Genomic DNA, 19654 nt, shown 5'->3' with positions numbered 1-19654 from the left:
TTAAAAAAATCGCACCTGCTCTTTCTCAAAAAGATTTTTACAGTGTAGTGTACTACCAGTGAGACAAATAATATCAAAATTATAGAAACTTCTACCAGCTCTAACTCAACATATTGACAATTCTGTGTTAAGGGGGTGTAAAATTCAGTTTGACAGCTTCAGACGTGATAAAATTTGACCTTTTTGAACTGGACCAAATCACTACTTAACATAAAGATTCAGCACCCAAATTTTTTAAACATGTAATTACATCCCCCTTCTTAATATTTCATGCATTCAATATCAAGAAATAAATTGGGAAAGTGAATCAAATAAAATATGCAAGTTATACACTGTTTACACTAGGGACTATATTCGTAGACAACGAAAACCAAAGGACGATAACTGTGTCCTTGGACCTGATTCTCTACATATTTTTTTATCGCAACAAGGATTGTAAGAAGTTACCTATGCCTCTATATACGTCCCTGGTACAATGTACTCGAAATATGTTTATAATCATTAAATGATTTTGAGAGTTTAAAAATCAGTACTGATAGTATTTTAGTAAAACAGTTATGCCCCTTAAGCTTGGGAACATTGATTATATGGAAGATTACATTGTTTATAGTGCTCTTATCAATGTGTACAACAATATATATATATAATGTACCAGTATAAATACATGTAAGTTAGATGCTAACAAATATAAAGATGGTTCAATATAAATGTCTTATAAAACAAACAAAAAATAAACAGTTCTTCATAAATGACATATTATTTAGTTTTGGATTTTAAGGAATCAAACAAAGATTATAAAACCTTAGCAGTTTCATTTCTTTTTTCTCTTTCTCCTCTCTTCCCTCCCTTTTCTAAAGCAATAAATGTTTCAATGATTTTATTGAATTTTAACTCCTCCCTCACAAGAAAAAAAAATATAAATAAAAAAAAATAAAAATAAATAGCTAAGATAAGCTTTAAAACACACTGAAAGTAATTAAGAAAAAGAAAAGCAAAAAAACCCCAAAAAAACGAAAATGGCCCTTATAGCCCCTAGTCCTTTATGAATATATAAATAAATATCAGGAAATAACAATGTAAAGAGGTAAATAGAAAAAAGAAATGAGAACCACTTGCATTCACTTTCTCTCAGTCTCTCATACACACATACAATTCTTACTTACATACACACATACATTACTTAATTATGTACATAATTATTGTTCACAATTACATCAAAGAATAACCAAAATCTAATCAAAAAATTTGCTCACAGATTAATATCATACTCTATGGTGGAAATATATATTGTAATGGGGTCCAAAATTTTTCATATACATCAACATTATTATTTTTCTTTGCAATATAATATTCATATGACTGATATTGTTTTATTCTATTTTTAAAACCAAAAATATTAGGAGTAAGTTCCTTAAACTTACATTTATAAATATAATTTTTTGCTACTATAAATAAAAGATTCATGAATAAGCTTTCTGAATAGAAACCAAGGAATATCTGCTTTTTACTGATGGCAAAATCCCTGCTATACAATCTTATTTGCTGTAATAATGATGACCAAAATTGATATGTTATTGGACAATCATAGAAAAAATGTACAATAGTTTCGTCATCAAGTTTACAAAAAGTACATGAACTAGAATCTTTCTTCTTTATCTTGTACAAAAAAGAGTTTGTAGGAATTATTTGGTGCAGTATTTTGTATTGGAAGCTTTTTAAGTAGGTATCTTTGCAAGACTTCCTTAGTAGCATAAAGTATGTTTGCCAATTTTCAATTTCTGAGTCTAACAACTGCTCCCATTTCTGAAATTTTTCAAGGGGAGGTTGAAATATATGATCGATAAGACTCTTATACACAAATTTTGGTTTCTTATTCTTAATAATCTGAGTACAAAAAGCATCAGAAATTTTGACATTTTCAATCTGTTGAGAATCACAATATTCTTTTATGTGATCTTTAATAAATTTTGGAATATTGGAGATTAGACTGTAATATTTCAGAAAATTATTTGTAAGAATCTTATGTCTAATCTTTTCAAATGTAAAGAATTCTTTGTTTTGACCATTTACAAGGTCTTTTATATACTGTACACCAAAGTCCTTCCATTGCATATAAATAGTGTAATCTGAAAGTGGCACAAAATTTAAAATATCTAGCGATAATATATCATTTGTACAAGCCTTAGTATCAGGCTTTGCAGTATGTAAGCAAAATAAAACATCTTTCCAAAAAGGATTCTTAACATAGCCATGAATTTCTAGTAGTTTTTCTTTTTGTAAAGAAAAGACTCTGTCACCACCAAAATTGGTTAATTCAGACAATAATAAAGTCTGCCATGACCCCTCTAAATTCAAAAGAAGTCTTCTAACCCAGCTTATTTTTAGATATGTACTAAAAGATGACAAATGCACCATGTTCAAACCTCCCTGCATAAAATCCCCAATTAGTGTATTGCGTTTTATACGTTCTAATTTCCCATTCCAAATAAAGTTATAAAAGAGAGTATTTAACTCTTTAATTTTAATCTGGGATAGATTTGGTAAAGCTGTTAGCAAATGAACTATCTTTGGTAATGCCAGAGTCTTTACAACAGTAATTTTACCAAGTAATGTAAGTTTTCTGTGTTCCCAAGCCTTAAGTATTGATGACATTTCCTTGATTTTCTTTGTGAAATTTATATCTAACATAGCTTGTAAATCTAATGAAAAAATCTATTCCTAAAAGTTTGAAATTTGACTATGTCCATTGAAGATTATAATTAGGACAAAGTATATGGTCTGAATATTTTTTGGTTCCAATCCAAACAGCTTTGGTCTTGGATGCATTCATTTTTAGCCCAGAAACCCTGTGAAAAGAATCAAAACATTTTAAAGTCTCCTCTAAAGATTTTTCCTTTCCATCTAAAACAAGAAAAGTGTCATCAGCATACTGGCTCAACAATAATTCTTTGTTATGAATAGGAATACCATGGATGTCAGATGTAGATTTTAGTTTTAGCGCTAATAATTCAACACCTATAATAAATAAATATGGGGATAGGGGGTCACCTTGTCTACAGCCTCGCTCAAGATTGAAGAAACTTGACAAATTACCATTATTTATTACACAGCTTTTAGCTTCTGAATAGAGAGTCTCAAACCATTTGCATATAGATGGTCCGAAATTAAAGCTTTTTAGAGCTTTTACTATAAAATCCCACTCAACAGAATCAAATGCTTTCTCAAAATCAACAAGTAACAGTAAACCAGTCATATTATGCTCTTCAAGATAGTGCATAAGATCATATAATAAGCGAATGTTTTCCCCAATGAACCTATCTTTAATAAACCCATTCTGAGTTTCGCTTATAATAAATGGCAATACTGGTTTGAGTCTATTAGCTATAGCTGCTGAAGCTATTTTAATGTCAGTATTCAGTAAACTGATGGGTCGCCAATTACTCATATATCTCCTATCTTTTCCATCTTTTGGAAGGCAAGTAATGACACTCTGATATTGAAAACTAGAAAAATTTCTATGCTCATACCCAAAATATAAAGATCGATATACAAATGGACCGAGATCTCTCCAAAAAAATTTATAAAAATCAACTGTAAATCCATCAGAACCTGGACTCTTACCATTTGTCATATGTTTCAGTGCCAAAGCACATTCATCAAATGTCAAGTTACCCTCACACAGATCACTTTGTTCCTGTGTGAGTTTAACATTATGGTTATAAAAAGAGTTGTCTTCCCTGTCAGATCTTCTGCTTGAATACAGAGTTTTATAAAATTTCTGTTGTTCAAAAAGAATGCTTGACTGTTCAGAAATATGTTTACCTTGGTCATCAATCAATTCAGCCATTGTCTTTTTAATGAAATTACTCTTCTCTAATTTGCAAAAGTATTCGGAGCATTTTTCTTCATTTTCATGCCAGTTTGCTCTTGATCTGAGGAGTAAACCTTCAATCTTTTGTTCCCTTTTATTTTCTAGTTCTCGTTTCTTCCCATATAAAGTAGCTTGAACATTAACATTTGGTGACATATTCATAATATTTTCTAATTGTTCAACCTCTTTTTCAAGCTTAGATGTATGTTCTCTATCCTCTCTATTTTTTCCAATACTATAAGAAATGGACAAAGTCCTGATCTTCATCTTCAGGATTTCAAAAAATAATTGATCATTACATGTAAGTTTAACATCGAGACAATTTTGAATGTCACCTGAAAGATAATACTCAGAAATAGTGTCTTTTATACATGTCTTAATTTTTTTCACATACTCAACATCTCTTACAAGTTGTGAATTAAATTTCCAATACCCCTTTCCCCGCTTAGCAAGACTGGCAGAAAAAGTAAAGACAATGGCAGAATGATCTGTCTTATAACCGGGTATAATCTTCGTGTTCTTCATAAGAGAATATATGTCCTCAGTGACTAAGAAATAGTCTAGTCGACTTTGTTTAATAGGAGACAGTTGACGCCAAGTAAATTTTCTGTCAGTAGGGTGACATGTTCCCCAAGGATCTAATAATTCTAATTTTTCAATAATTTCTTCAATCTTTTCACGAGATTTGGGATTTCTTTTATGTAAAATGTTATATGTATCTAGATTGCAGTCCTGGACAACATTCCAATCACCACATAATAAAATACTAGTATTAGCATACAATGCTATTTTATATAATATATCATCAAACAATAATGGTTCATCTGTATTATATCCATATAGACATACTAAAGTCAATCTCTGTTCAAATAAAGTGATATCAATAACAATATAACGACCATTCTGGTCAAATTTAGTGTCATGAATAGTAAAATCTAAACCCCTTTTAAACATGATACTAACTCCAGCGCTTCTATTGTTATGGTGACAAAAAATGCAAGTATTGCCCCATTCTTCTTCCCATATTTTTTCAACATCTTTACTGCTATGTGTTTCTTGAAAACATATAATTGAAGCATGTTTGCCCTTTGCCCAATCAAAGACATCCAATCTTTTCTTTTTATTAGAAAATAAACCCCTTACATTCATAGATAGTATATTAATATTATTATCTATTCCCATAGGTTATGTATATATAACAGATAGAACATAAACCCGAGAGCAAATAAGTTAATTGTAAAACAGTAATAAAGTACATATTGTAATCACATACACACAACACACATACAATAAAATGACACTGGTGATAATGTACAAAACACATCAGATTGTTTCACAGTATTGGCATAAATTATGAATGGTTTTTAAAAATTAATAAAAAAAAGAACACAACAAAAAAAAAATGTATCAACATAGGCTTGAAGATTATCTTACTCAAAGTTAAAAAAATAAATAATAATGTTGTAGTCTAATAGTGATTTAAAGCAAAAAATGAATTGATTGCTTCTTTATTTCTTTATTTCTTTATTGAAGTCACAGAGGTGTAGCCTGGTAAAAGTAACTTGAATTGAAGGGGGAAACACCTGTTTGTTATCTTGAAAAATATATTGAATTATCTCCCTTATCATCAAAACTTTCAACTATGCTCATATACAATGGAATGGAGATATAACATAAACAGATGAGACCAACATTTTGACAATTTAAAAAAGAGTTAGGGTTATCTCCCTTATTAAGATCAGTTTTTCAAAACAACTCATGAAGCTGTTTTCTTTCTAATTTTCTCTTCTATATTGTCAAACAAGTCAAACTTTATTCTCTGGTTACAAGTTTTACTGTTCTGGAGCTTCCCATAAACACTACAGTTATAAAACCAAACATTCTCTAGTTTCCCAGTTAGGTTAAGTCTTGACATCAGTCCTAAGTTCTTTTGGGTGATATCATCATGGAATTTTATGTCTTTTTTCAATCCTTTTTTGCTCCTCATGATCTTAATTTTCAAATCTGTGTTTCTTACTTTGGCAATGATTGGTCGTATTGCCCCATCTTTTCCAGGAATGCGATGTATGGCAATCAAATCAGTAGGCTCCAAATTAATCTTCAAGTCTTTTTTAATAAGGTTAATAAATTCAGCATGTAGATGTTCATTGTTTTTTTCTGGATAGTTCACAATGCGAATGTTGTGCTTTCTTGAATATTGCTCATTGTAATTTGCAGATTTCAAAGCATCCATACTTCTTAAATTACAATCCTCCACTTTTTCATCCAACTCCTTGATCTTAATTTCTTTCTCCCTTAGTTTCTCCTTCAGAAGGTGATTTTCCAGGTTTAGAGAATCAACATTGTCTTGCAACTGTCCTGTTTTTTCTCTTAACTTACTATTGAATTCTGCAGTGATAGAATCTTTTAGTGTATTCAATAATTGACTAACAATACTTGTAACAAGTTCTTTTAAGTCGCTTTGTTTGACTAACGACTCTAAATCAGATTTGATCACTGTGTCCTGAAGGGATTTTTTTATATCTTTTAGGTCTGAGTGAATGCTCATAATGTCAATGTTGTCAATACTTTCCTCAGACACATCTGAATGGGTTCGTTTGTCTCGCTTTGGTGGTTTTTCTTGTTGATCTTTGTTGCCTCCAGGTTTCTTGGCAGCTAACAATGATTGTACAGTCTTAACACCTGCCTGATTTTTGCCTAGAGACATACTGTGGTAGTAATGGATAACAATGGATACTAATGAAATTAAATCCAATTTTGCACACTAAAAAGTTTATATCCTCTGTATCTTTTTCAAATGAAAATATTTTTCACAATTAAGTCCAGAAACAGATAGTCCATCAAAAACTGAACATTCACATATATTTTCTGTTCATGTTAACACTCTAAAAACACATCAAAATGCCAAAAAACTGCAGAGCTAAATTAGCTCACAACTACTCTAGTGGCCATCTTGTTTTTCTTCTTACCAGAATTTTATAATATAAAAAAGAAGATGTGGTATGATAACCAATGAGACAACTATCCACAAAAGACCAAAATGACACAGACATTGACAACTAATGAACTATAGGTCACCGTACAGCCTTCAACAATGAGCAAAGCCCATACCGCATAGTCAGCTACAAATGGCCCTGATAAGACAATGTAAAACAATTCAAACGAGAAAACTAACAGCCTTATTTATGAACGAAAAACAAATATATATATGTAACACATAAACAAACGACAACCACTGAATTATAAGCTCCTGACTTGGGACAGGCACATACATAAATAATGTGGCGGTGTATAAGACTTATTTCATAGGTTTACATTAGCAATCTCTATGATGAGAAAAAAATCAGTGCTGATCACCTATTTTTAAAGAGTTATACAATACACATGTGTGCCCCTAGGACATATTGATTATATAGAAATTTCATTCTTAACAATCTCATGTGAACTATTCTGGAAAAATTTAATAAAAAAAATTTTTGCCCCTGACGTAGGGGAGGGTTGCATTAAGTTTTACCCTTGTCTGTCTGTACGTACACCATATGTCTATGTCATAAATTGGTTTTGCACTCTCAAACTTTATTTGCCTCAAAACAATGTTTTGAAACTTATACATTAACTTTAGTTTGCCGTTCTTATTACCATAAAACACATATGTATCAAGTTTTGGTGGCATCACAACTACCATTCTAAAATTATGCCCCTCCACAAAACACAGATAATATTTGAATTTTGATGGTGTCACTTTAACTGTTTTTGAGTTATGTCCCTTTATAAATGGGAAACTGCTGAAATATTTGTTTAGTTTGCCTCAACCAAATGTTATGAATCTTATGCACAATGCTAATTTTCACAAAACTCAGAACAAGTTGGAATTTTGGTGGAGTCACTATTACCATTTTAGAGTAATTTCCCTTTAAAATATGTAAAAATTGCTGAAATATTTGTTTCTTTTCTCTAACTTTAGTTTGCCGCAAACAAATGTTATAAAAACTGATACACAATGCTTTTAATCACAAAACACAAAACAAATGAAATGAAACTTATGTACAATATGCTGTTTTTCATAAAACTCTGATCAAACTTGAATTTTGGTGGTGTCACTGTTACAATTCTAGAGTTATACCCCTTAAAAAATGTAAATATTGCCAAAATATTTGTTTCTGTTTTCTTACTTATGTTTGCCTGATTCAGTTTAACTATTGAATCTTATAAACAATGCCTTAGTATTACCACATAACTGAGATCAAGTAAAATATTTGGTAGCATTTCTTTTACAGTTCCTGGGTTATGTCCCTTTATATCGTAATGTTAAAGCTGGGGCATCATCTTAGACACAATCCCCATTTATAATGATAGGTTCAGGGTTGGCAAAAACCCGGGTTTTATGAGTATTGCCCAGCCCAGTGGGAAATACTGGGAAAACCCGGGTTTTACTGGGTTTTAGTGGGTAATACTGGGCAATACTGGGTAATATAAAATACTAGTCTGAATTTTATAGAGGATTCAGTGATCAAACACAAATTTTATACATTTAAGATATATATAACCTTTTTTGTTTGTCTGGATTCAGGTAAACCTGTTCAAATGTAATTCATAAAGCAAAAAACTTTTTTTTAAATAAATATAACTCCTATTAAAAATTAACAATTACAAAAATGAATTACATGTAAGAAAAAATACATTTAATTAAAGTATACATATGTACTGTCACTAATTAGTAAGTAATTATTCTGATTATAATGCAGATTTGTTTACATAACAATAATCAGCCCTTTCAATTTTATTGTGTTTTTCAAGTGTTAATGGCATGACCCCTTAGGGTGTTTATTTAGCAATATGACAAATGTATGAATGTATAACATTTAAATAAACGGTGTCTTCTGGCTATTCCTACATTTTGTATTTTTCTATTCTGGCTATTCCTACATGGGGGATTAGTGGACAGGCGCGTAGCAACCCGTACGCAAAAACGCAGTTGCGTACACATCGAAAATTTCACAAAAATAAAAATATGGTAAATTTAGTAACAATAAAACTAAAGTAATGAAATTAATAAAAAAATATATACAAATATGTTAATGGTCACTTTGTAGCTATATTCCATTCCGAAAACTAGTCTTCCCTTTTCATTTACGAAACCAGCATCGTGATTCTGTTGATGATGCAAACAATTTAAAATGGATGAGTCCTCCAGGTGTCAATACACAATTGTCACTCACGTCTTTATACCTCCTTACCCTGACATCTTTTCTAAAGATTCCAAAAATAAATGATGAAATAAAATAAAAGAAAATGGGCATTGATTTTTCAGAATTAATTTGGAGAGAAAAAAAGCTGAAAAACACTGCTTGTTCACTCATAAAATAAAACATAAAGATATGTGATTCGAATTTTTATTTATGTATTTTTTCAATAAAAAAATACCATTTAATTTGCAAAGTGTTGGCTTGAAAATTAGTTTGTTTTCTAATTTAAAGTGGGTTCAGCATGACTAGGAAACAAATAAATATACCTTATCAAGTCATTTTAACCAACTACACATAAGAAAAAAAAAACAAATTGTTGAGCCAACAGTACGGGTGTCTTTATTTTTCTCTGATTATTTATTTCCAAAGTTGACTTGTTTCTCCTGAAAGTAAGATTTCTCTAAGGTAATTTTAAGTCCTCGGAAATTGCGAAAATGCAGGATTTTGCACCATTTACCCCAGAGCTTTCTGGGGGCCTTCAGCGGCCCCCAGACCCCCGGCCGTTTGACTTCATTCTCCTGCATTGCGTACACATTAAAATTGCCTAGCTACGCCCCTGGTGGAATAACAATAGATGTTGTGATTGCAAGATTTGTTGTTTTAATCATTAGTCTCTAATTAGGTCCCAGGTAACTTTAACTGTGGATTTTAAATAAAATAACTATTTATATGAAATTTATGTAAAAAATGTTGCTTATGTTTTGGTAGTTGGATCAAGTTTTATGATAAAGTGTTTCTATTATGGAATTTCTTGAAAATAAAATCATTTAAAAGAAAAGGTAGTTAAAGCATTTAATAGTACCCACCAAGGATTTGTATAGTTAGACGTCTAACTATACAAATCCTCGTACCCACCAATTTCAACTTAAGCTTCAAAAATTTGAATGGTTTCATTATTTGAATAAAAAATGATTTTTTAACAACAAATCATTTAGAAGGTTGACATAATAAATTAAAGAAGTTAGCCAATGCACCACACCCAAACATCTTCAGAATGATCAAGTTGTTGAGTCAAGAAGAAGCCTTCCTTGCTCTTGCTTCACACTAAGCATTACAGAATTGGTGGTAAACATGGTCCAAGAAGGAGAAAATATACAGGGAAATAGATGATAGACTTTGTGATGGTTTTTTTTCTAAATCCATAGGATGTCAGATGTGAACAGCTTGATATTTTAGTCTGAGATGAATGAAATTTTTTATTAGTTGTTATCGGATTTAAACTAACTGCGAGTACTCTCAGATCTGTACAAATTGTTGTTTTGTTTGGGGATGTATTAATACTCGTCCACGTCCACTTGGTGTTTTTGTGAGATGTATTTCTATTTGTCACTTCGGGTTCTTTAAGCTGACTATGCGGTATTGGCTTTGCTCATTGTTGAAAGCCATTCGGTGACCTATAGTTGTCAATTTCTGTGTCATTTTGGTCTCTTGTGGAGAGTTGTCGCATATGAAAATATACCACATTTTCCTATTTTTGTATTCAAACATTGAAAACAATGTTACAGAATGATGAAAGTGTGCCAATCTAGTATGTAGATGCTGCTTCTCATCTGCTGAAAATTCATTCAGAGTTTGTTTATTCTTATGTGTTTAATTAAATGAATTTTTTTACTGTATAAGATGCTTTAATGTCAATTTAGTGTACTTTTGGTGCTTTAATTCAATGAGTATGTAGTGTAACTCAAAATTTATTTCTTATTTATTAGTGCTTTATTTCAAAGGAAAATTACTACAATTTAGATAACTTTATATTTCAATTGATATCATTTACAAATGTACTTTTATATAATTTCAAATACTTGTACATTACATTGAGCCTATAAATTAATTTTGTGTTTTTGAATATTATTTACCACAAATTTGCTTTTAACAAATTTATATATATAAAATATTGAAATATTGAATGAGTTTAAAATATTGTAATAAAATTTATGTTCTTTTTCTTTATTTTCCACAAGAATTACCTGGATTTACCTTAAATAATTAGTTAAGTGTTGTTACAATATAATCCTACTTAATCTGATTGTTTACATACAAATTCTGGGAACTCCTACATAAGATTTTACTATTTTACCTATAAAATTCAAAATGTAGGAATAGCCAGAATGAACCAAATAAACAATTCACTTCAACATTGCAATATTTTTTTTTCAAAGTATGGATTATTGAAACAATGATTTGTGCTTATGTGCAAATCTTGTATTCTGGCTACATAGAAGGGAATGAAATTGAATTTTTCATTCTTTTAGAAATGACTGTCAATGGTTATCTGTATAAAAAGTGTATATTTAGCAGTAATACTATTAAACTACACCAAGACTTTACTATTTTACATTAAAATAAGCTTAAAAAATCATATTGCCCAGTAATGCCCACTATTCCCTATTTCTGGGAGTATTGCCCAGCCCGGGAAAACCTGGGTTTTCCCACCCGGGAATTCCCGGGCGGGTAATACTTTGCCAACCCTGAGTAGGTTATCAACAATGGTTTATATCATTAATATCTTTGACATTTTTGAAAATAAGTGCTGATTCAAATATTTTTTTACAAGTTATCCTCCTTGAAAATATTAGTTATTGCTGAAATCACATTGGATTTTTTCTGAAGCAAGTAAAGACACCAAGGTTTAGTTATTCTTTTATCATGGACAGCTGCAAACACTAAAATGTCTGTACATTCCCCGACCATCATCTCGTATGGCCTCTATTACAAGACCTACCTATGTATACAAAGATGCCAACCATCACGATTTTTGCGTAGTTTTTCTGATTTTGAGATAAAAACTATGCTATTACGGTCAAAGTCGAATAGTTACGGATTACCAATTATCGGAGTTCAATTTTGTAAAATGCAGATTTTTATCATAACTTTTCCATCCTGGTCCAGTATTTAGAAAATGCCAATGTACTGCTTCCTGTTTCTCGGGTGTAATCAACCTATTGTTGTGTAACTAACTGACTTCGGAAGAGGCAAACTTGCGTTTTATGAAGTAGCTTCCCCCTTTGTCTACTTCTCCTTCACAAAACGAAAATGTATGAGTGGAGAATATCTGAACAATTAATGAATGGAATACATACTACAGACAACATATTATACGACAAATTTTAGTGCACATCACTTTGCAATCACTTGTCGGTAATTTTTATTGGTAAATGCAAGTTTATGAATGATTACTGAAAACGTTTCAAAAATACGGAAAATTTGATAGTCTGTTACTGATTGTGTCAAAAGGGGGTTGGCATCTATGTGTATATTCTCCGACCATCATCTCGTATGGCCTCTATTACAAGACCTACCTTTTGTATTTATTGTAAACTTGTTCTCGTCTTGAACATGCATGAAAATATTTGCCACTGGATGTTAAGCAACCAACAATTAATCAATCTGTTTATTAAAATTCAAGTTGCTGTGATTTTAAAAATTCTTTAGGCATTTGTCAGGCTTTCAATATAAAAGTATAGAAATGCCATCACAGAACATATAAAAACTGAAACTTTAGACTAACATAAATTGAAACGTTTTGAATTTTATTTCAACCCATGTGCATCAATACATCTGGCTGAACTATAAGTACTCTTAAAATCCTTATAGCTGTAGTTAATACCCTTTAAATAAGTGTGTTTTGTCTAATGTGCACTTGCTGTACTTTAAGTCCTCTTAAAATCGTTATAGTCATAGTTTATACTGTTTAAATGTGTTTTGTCTCCTGTAATTCCAGATTTACAGTAGAACTTTAGAATCAATATAACATTGGAATATGAGTCATTCTCCTGCAGGTGACATACATTACTTCCTATTGATTTCTATTGTCACTAAAAACCATATATTGGAAATTGAATTCTTAGAATTGTACACACGGATTTGTATTTATTGTCACTAAAAATATATATTGGGTATTGAATTCTTAGAATTATACAGGCTAATTTGTATATTTGATCAAATTGGAATGGAAGCTGTTTTACAAAGTAGTCTAGTATCTTTGGTGGCCTTCGGCTGTTGTCTGCTCTGTGGCCGGGTTGTTGTCACTTTGACACATTCCCCATTTCATTTCTCAATTTTATCTGTGAGACATTTGTTAAATTTACTATGCAAAGATGCAAATGTAATAAAAATTCTAGTTTTTACTGGAGACGTACATTAGAAAGAATTATACCATAGATCACCAACAAAGTAAAATCTTGTCATATAAGTCTGCAGTCAAGATCTCTTGAAAAATAGCATCTTCTGAAGAATCGCAAAAGTTTAAAAATTATATCAAAAATAATTTTCCAAAGAAAGACATTTTATATAAATATTACAAAAAACTATAGCATTAATAGTCCTAACATATATGGATCCTTCTTTTTACGACTTTAAATATTCAATGTTTCTTGCATTCTGTATACAAAACATTAATGGACTGTAGATGTCTTTGGTTGTGCTGTGTTGTTAAAAAATGTATAGTTTTAACTTAATGTCAGAACCCCCAATAGACCTTTTAATGTATGCGTCCTTCACATGAAGAAATCACTTTCTATATTTTTGGTGAAATTTATATGAAAGGTTTACATTGAACATGTCTCAGACTAGTTATTTGACTTGGAAATAAAAATAAGTTGCGTTGTAAGACCTATAGGCTATTAAGCCTAGATTTCTTTCAGGATTGTTATAAAATTTATATTGAGGGGTTTCATAAAAAATTGTCTTGTTTAAGTTTTACTAATCAACTTATAGAAGTAATATCATTCTTTAAAATAGAAATAATATGAAAAAAAAAGCATATTTTACATTGATTTCAGCCTGTTTTATGTACAGTTTTCATGTATATATACATTTATGAAATGCTTATATTAAAAGATCCAATAAAATTTATTTTGGAGTTATTTCCCTTTGAGAGATAAAATATGTACATTGGGGACTGGGAGGCAATCTTTTAAGAAAGAGATATTTCCAGTTTTAAGCAAGCACTATTAACATGAACAAATTTGTAGTCAGAATATGCCTATGGGAAATTATTTTGTATGAATGGATATTTTGAATAAAAATGTCTTCCCAAAAGCTAATTTGTTAGGCATGTAAACAGGAATTTAATAATTCTTTAAACCTGAAATTTTTGCTTTAAAGACAGGTACAAAGATGTCCACTGATATTTCTCTTTGGCTTCATGTTTTATGATACTCCATCAATTCTCCTAGACCTCTTGATCCTATTGATTCTAAAGAAGCTTTGGGCTAATGCCTGCTGAAATCCTCTCAATTTTTGCTATGGATTATATATATGAACTCTAGAAACATTTTATTTTAGAATTGTCAAATTGATTTATGTGATGTTAATTAAGTTTTTTTCTCCTTGATAAAATTCCTGCGTTATTGGAAGCATTAGAACCATGTAACTATAGCATATATTGATCAATGGAAAATTTGTTTATTTCTTTTTGTTTTTAGTAAATTGTTTTATACTGCTAATGTTTCCATTGGGAGGTGTGTCATCTGACAATATATGATTATCAGGCTGTAATTACAGTTAAATGTTTTTCTCTGGTTGAAGGTGTTTGAATGATGAGCTAAAAACACATCTTTGGGTTAGGTGATTAGTTGTGAGTCACTTAATTTGACCTGTGATAGATCCTTTAGCTTTGAATCAATGATAGTAAGTGTGCTTTGTCTCATGTGCACTTGCTGTGCTATAAGTACTCTTAAAATCGTTACAGCCATAGTTAATACTGTTTAAATTAGTTTGTTTTGTCTCCTGTGCACTTGCTGTCCTATAAGTACTCTTTAAATGATGTTTTTTTTTCTTAAAAAAAAGCAATGTTTTTTTCTGTCCAAGGTATGAAGTTCACATACATGTAAGGCAGGACCTGACCATGTATAACATTTTCATTGTTAACTTACCTAACAGGTTTCATTAGCCTTTTCATGTTACATGTTTGTGATTAATGAATTTGTTGTTATTCCTATCAGCTTGTTTGTATGCCTACTAGGCTTTTTTTAAAAGGAGGGCATTATATTTCTGGTCTGTGCATCTACATGGTATATGTCCTTCTGTTAAACAATTCTATGAGTTTTGTTCTAGTTTGTTGTTTGCCATGAAGTTGTGGTATCATTTATTGTGGTTTAATTTATTTGAAACTTTGAACACATTATCAAAGTGATTTGGACTTTTTGAAATTGACCCAAATATCATGGTTCACTGAACACGGAAATGTGATGGTCAATGATAGTGTGAATGACACAAATTCTTGTACATGAGTAAGTTCCTGAATATCCAATACTGAATGCATGAATTGATGATACTGTGGATTAATTATTATTTGTTAGATATCAGTTTTCGTTGGTACAGGACTACAGGTGAACCACTAATTTAAATGTTCAACAATATACAGATTGTATCCAGACTGGCAGAACCTGTAATGTACTGTGGATTCATTATTATTCATTGGATACTAATTTTCGTAGTTTTCGTGGATACTGGTAATCCACGAATTCACATGATCAACGAATATCATATGTTTAATAGGCTTTTAATATATATTCAGATATTGTCAAAACCTCAAAATCAAATATCCACGAATATGCAAGTTTTCAACAATGAACGAAAATTAATACCCACAAAAATAAATAAATCCACAGTACATGTAATCACATATCCATGAAAAGGCAAGTTTTCAGCAATCCATGAAAAATGGTTCCAAAGACAATATCAAATGAATCCTGCATCCTCCTTGTCAATCATTACCATTAAAAATATACCTTTGTATAAATATAATATTGAACATTACAATTTTAATTTTCAGGTTTCAGAACATGGCATCATCATCGTATGATGAACTTTTACGACAAGTTGAGAATTTAAGAAGTGAAAACTCCCAACTGAGACAAGAAATCGATGTCAATTCTACGAACGTAACACAGCTGGAAAATGAAGTTACAGAGATGAAAAATCCCACTGCTGCCACCAAAATGGATGACGAGGATGCTAGCTTTGACGAGTTTGATGAAGAGGGGATCCATGTATTTGCCCAGGGAGGAGGTGGTGAAAGTAGGGATACAAATCCTAATGGTAAGTTAAAATGACTGGACTCAAACTCAACTATAGACCTTTGGTTTTTGCTCTAGACAAAAAAAAAATAGAAAGTACCAGAATAATTCCATAAACTCCTGCTTTAACAGACACTGCTATAAAACAAAAATTGACAGAAAAAATTAATAAGATATAAGAATTGCTCAATGAAAAATAAGAAAACCTCTCTGTTGTGAGTCAGTTTTCTTACACTCATACATCATCTCTTGTTTTCTGATTTAACTCATAGATTATTTTTAGGCTTTATTCTGGACTATCATCCCTTATGGCCTCTATTATGACAAGACCTACCTATTGTATTTATTGTGAACTTGTTCTCGTCCTGAACATGCATGAAATATTTCCCACTGGACATTAAGCAACCAACAATCAATCAATCAGGCTTTAAAAGACACAAATGTGCAGATCTCAAAACGTACATGTGTATTGTAAACTAAAAATATCCAGTTGAAATTCCAATTTCAAATTTTGTAAATAAATATAGTTTTCTTGCACTGGAAGATTATTTGCTTGTCCTTTTCAGAAAATTTCAACAGCCTCTTAACTTATAATTGGATAAATACAGTATTTCCAATCTTGTAAAAGAATGGAAAAGAAAGAATGTTATAATTTAGATCTCTCAAATCCTAGAGTCAACAGTGTTGATCTATGGTGGATTAGAATGTGAATGTAATTGGAATTTTTAGAAGATTTAGTAGAATATAAGATCAACACACAGATAATTGATACCTGGGTTTAATTAAACTAAAAACTGCTGAGGTTGAAAAAAAATTGTAACAAAAGCAAATGGCTTATAGTGTAGGGTTACCGGTATCACATTTTTTTTGTCAAACTATTTGTGTGGAGGTGTCTTTAGGTTTTTATTAAGCTGAACTCTTTAAGTTGTACTCTATGAGATGATCTGAGCTATCTAACCTATAACCCCAAGCTTTTTTTATATAAAAAATTGACAAAGAAAAAAAACCCTTAGATATCTTTGATAAGTCAAATAACAAGTGTTGAGTATAATAATTGTATTAAAAGTATGCTTTTGATTTCGGAATTTGTGGTCAAACTTCAATTGTCAAAGTGCTGTCACTGCCAAAAACAAGAAATCAAATATCTTCAAATGTCTTCACTCCATGAAAAAGATGTTACAACCCCCCCCCCCCCCAAAAAAAAAAAAGAAGAGTATCCAATGTATTTGAAAGTAATGCTGATTGCAAGTTTAAATAAGAACTGCATATATATATTACATTTATAAACAATATGAAAGATGGTAGGTCTTAGCATAGATGTAATACCCCCTTAGTATTAGTATCTCCCTCTGACATTGATTATCAGTTAGACTATTGATCTTATAGTGATTGATTGTTATCACTTGATAATTGATTGTTTATAGGTTTATAAAGAGATATTGATACTCTGGTAAAATCAGAGGGGCCATGGAGGGGGAGGGGTGAATGTAGCATTTATTTAAAAATGTTTGTTTTTATTTTTGACACTTTTAAAACAAGATTCACATAAAAGAAATCATCTATAAAATTAAATAAAAACCTGTAAAGCAACCTAATAAAGTATGTTGCAAAATTTCAAGAATAAGGTATTTCATATAAATGATGGCCTTTTCAGTCTTCTATACTAATACATTTGTACATGTGTTGTCTGGTAAAAAGATAGATTATTTACTTATCTAATTTATCTTATAAATAAAGTTATTGTAACAGTTTTGTGTATTAATGTGTTATAAATGATGGATGAATTAAAATAAATATTGAATAGTTTAAATTCAACATGTAAGGTTAACCGTAACCCCCTCTGGTGAACCCCATGAGAGTTAGCCTTTGATCTTGTACTTGAAAACAACATCAAAGAGCACAGTATGTAAAAACATATTTGATGTCACCTTATTTTTCAATTTTCCAGATATATACATAACATAACACCTGGGTTCGTAACCTCATTCTGAAGTATTTATTTTAATCTTAATATTTTGAATTATAATAAAAACACAATTTGTACAAGTACTCAGAAGAGTACATTTGAAAATGCTACTTGGTTTAAATGGACTATAATTTAATGGATGATAAAAGTTATGTTAGTATTTCCACTTGAGGTGTATTTGACCAAATTATTACGGAAAGGTAAAGTCAAAAATAAAATCGGATATTTGGGGAAGATTTAACACCAGGTGTCATGGATAATGATATTAAAAGGTCAGTCTGTCTTAGTAGCTAGTATGTACCAGTTTTTAGTTCTGAAAATGTACAACTACTTGTTTTTTTTTAAAAGGACAACTTATTTCTAATGATGAAATTGTGGAACTTGCCTCAGTCTGTATACATACCAGTTTTTACTTCTGAAAATATACAATGACTTGCTTGTCAACAACTACTTATTACTAATGTTGAAATTATGGAATTTGTACTGTTTGCCTCAGGCATATCTATTCAAATATATTCGTTGAAATGTTTTAAATGTTTTAAAATATATAATTTGCCCTATATATAATGGTTTACTTTTATAAATTATGACTTGGATGGAAAGTTGTCTCATTGCCACTCATACCACATCTTCTTATAGATTGTATCTATATCTAATATTGATATTTTTGAGATTCTTATTATTAGTCAATTTTAAGAGACAAATAACTCTTTTACCACCAATATACCCCTCCAGCATCATTTTGCAGTATGTGACAAATTTGACAGAAGTCAGATAACCTTCACTAGTTAACGCTGAGAAAGATTTTTACTTTTCCATTTATTATCTACAAAAAAATTCTATGACTTTCATACTCTTAACCACTCTCGGGTCCTGAACATGCATGAATTTTTTGCCCCTGGACATTCAGATATTTCTGTTCTCCATTCTTCAGCTTTATAAGGTGCTGGACTTTTTCGTGAGTTGAATACCCATTCAATGGTGGCCTTCTAATGTTTTCCCCTCTTTGACAAATGTTTGATCATGTTGTTATATAATTACATTTCTTTGACACCTTTCATATCCATATCCATTCACAACTTTTTTTGCATGTTTTTGTTTTTATATCGGAAACTAGGTATATATTATACCTGTAGCCAGGGGGTTCTGGGGGTTTTGGACAAACCCCTCCTTGAAAACAAATAAGCTTTGTAAAGTCAATGTTCTGTTTGAATTGTGACTGTTAAAGTCGAGTTTCTGAGTCCAAGGAACCCCCTTGGAAATTCCTGGCTACGGGCCTGTATATTTTTTATAAGGTCCATTCATATTCAGCTTATATTGTCCTTGACACACAAACCAACACTTGAGTCATTTATTTATTATTGACTGGGTAATAAACTGTGTGTGGGTAGATAGTTACATTCACCCTAGAATTCTAGGATAACTTAATTTGCTATCGTCACAATAAGTATTGTGTATGGTAATCTAACAGAATGAGTCTATGAGTATGAGTCATCATACAGAATCGGTAAATACTGATAATCAATTCGCAGTAGAAACTGACACAATATTT

General features: G+C 30.8%; 1 protein-coding gene across 1 annotated transcript in view; it reads left to right on the top strand.

Annotated features, from left to right (window-relative positions):
* The window catches only part of LOC134718623 (adenomatous polyposis coli homolog), a 75689-nt gene that overhangs the window by 4227 nt on the left and 51808 nt on the right, over positions 1-19654 (top strand). The window contains exon 3 of the mRNA XM_063581266.1: positions 15893-16158. Within this exon, the coding sequence (XP_063437336.1) occupies positions 15903-16158 (256 nt within the window). The 5' untranslated portion in view covers positions 15893-15902. The remainder of the gene's footprint in view (positions 1-15892; positions 16159-19654) is intronic.

The sequence above is a fragment of the Mytilus trossulus genome, chromosome 5 (assembly GCF_036588685.1).
Source record: "Mytilus trossulus isolate FHL-02 chromosome 5, PNRI_Mtr1.1.1.hap1, whole genome shotgun sequence".
NCBI classification, from domain to species: Eukaryota; Metazoa; Mollusca; class Bivalvia; order Mytilida; family Mytilidae; genus Mytilus; species Mytilus trossulus.
The sequence above is the reverse complement of the archived record's forward strand: the minus strand, read 5'-3'. Positions and strand labels throughout refer to the sequence as shown.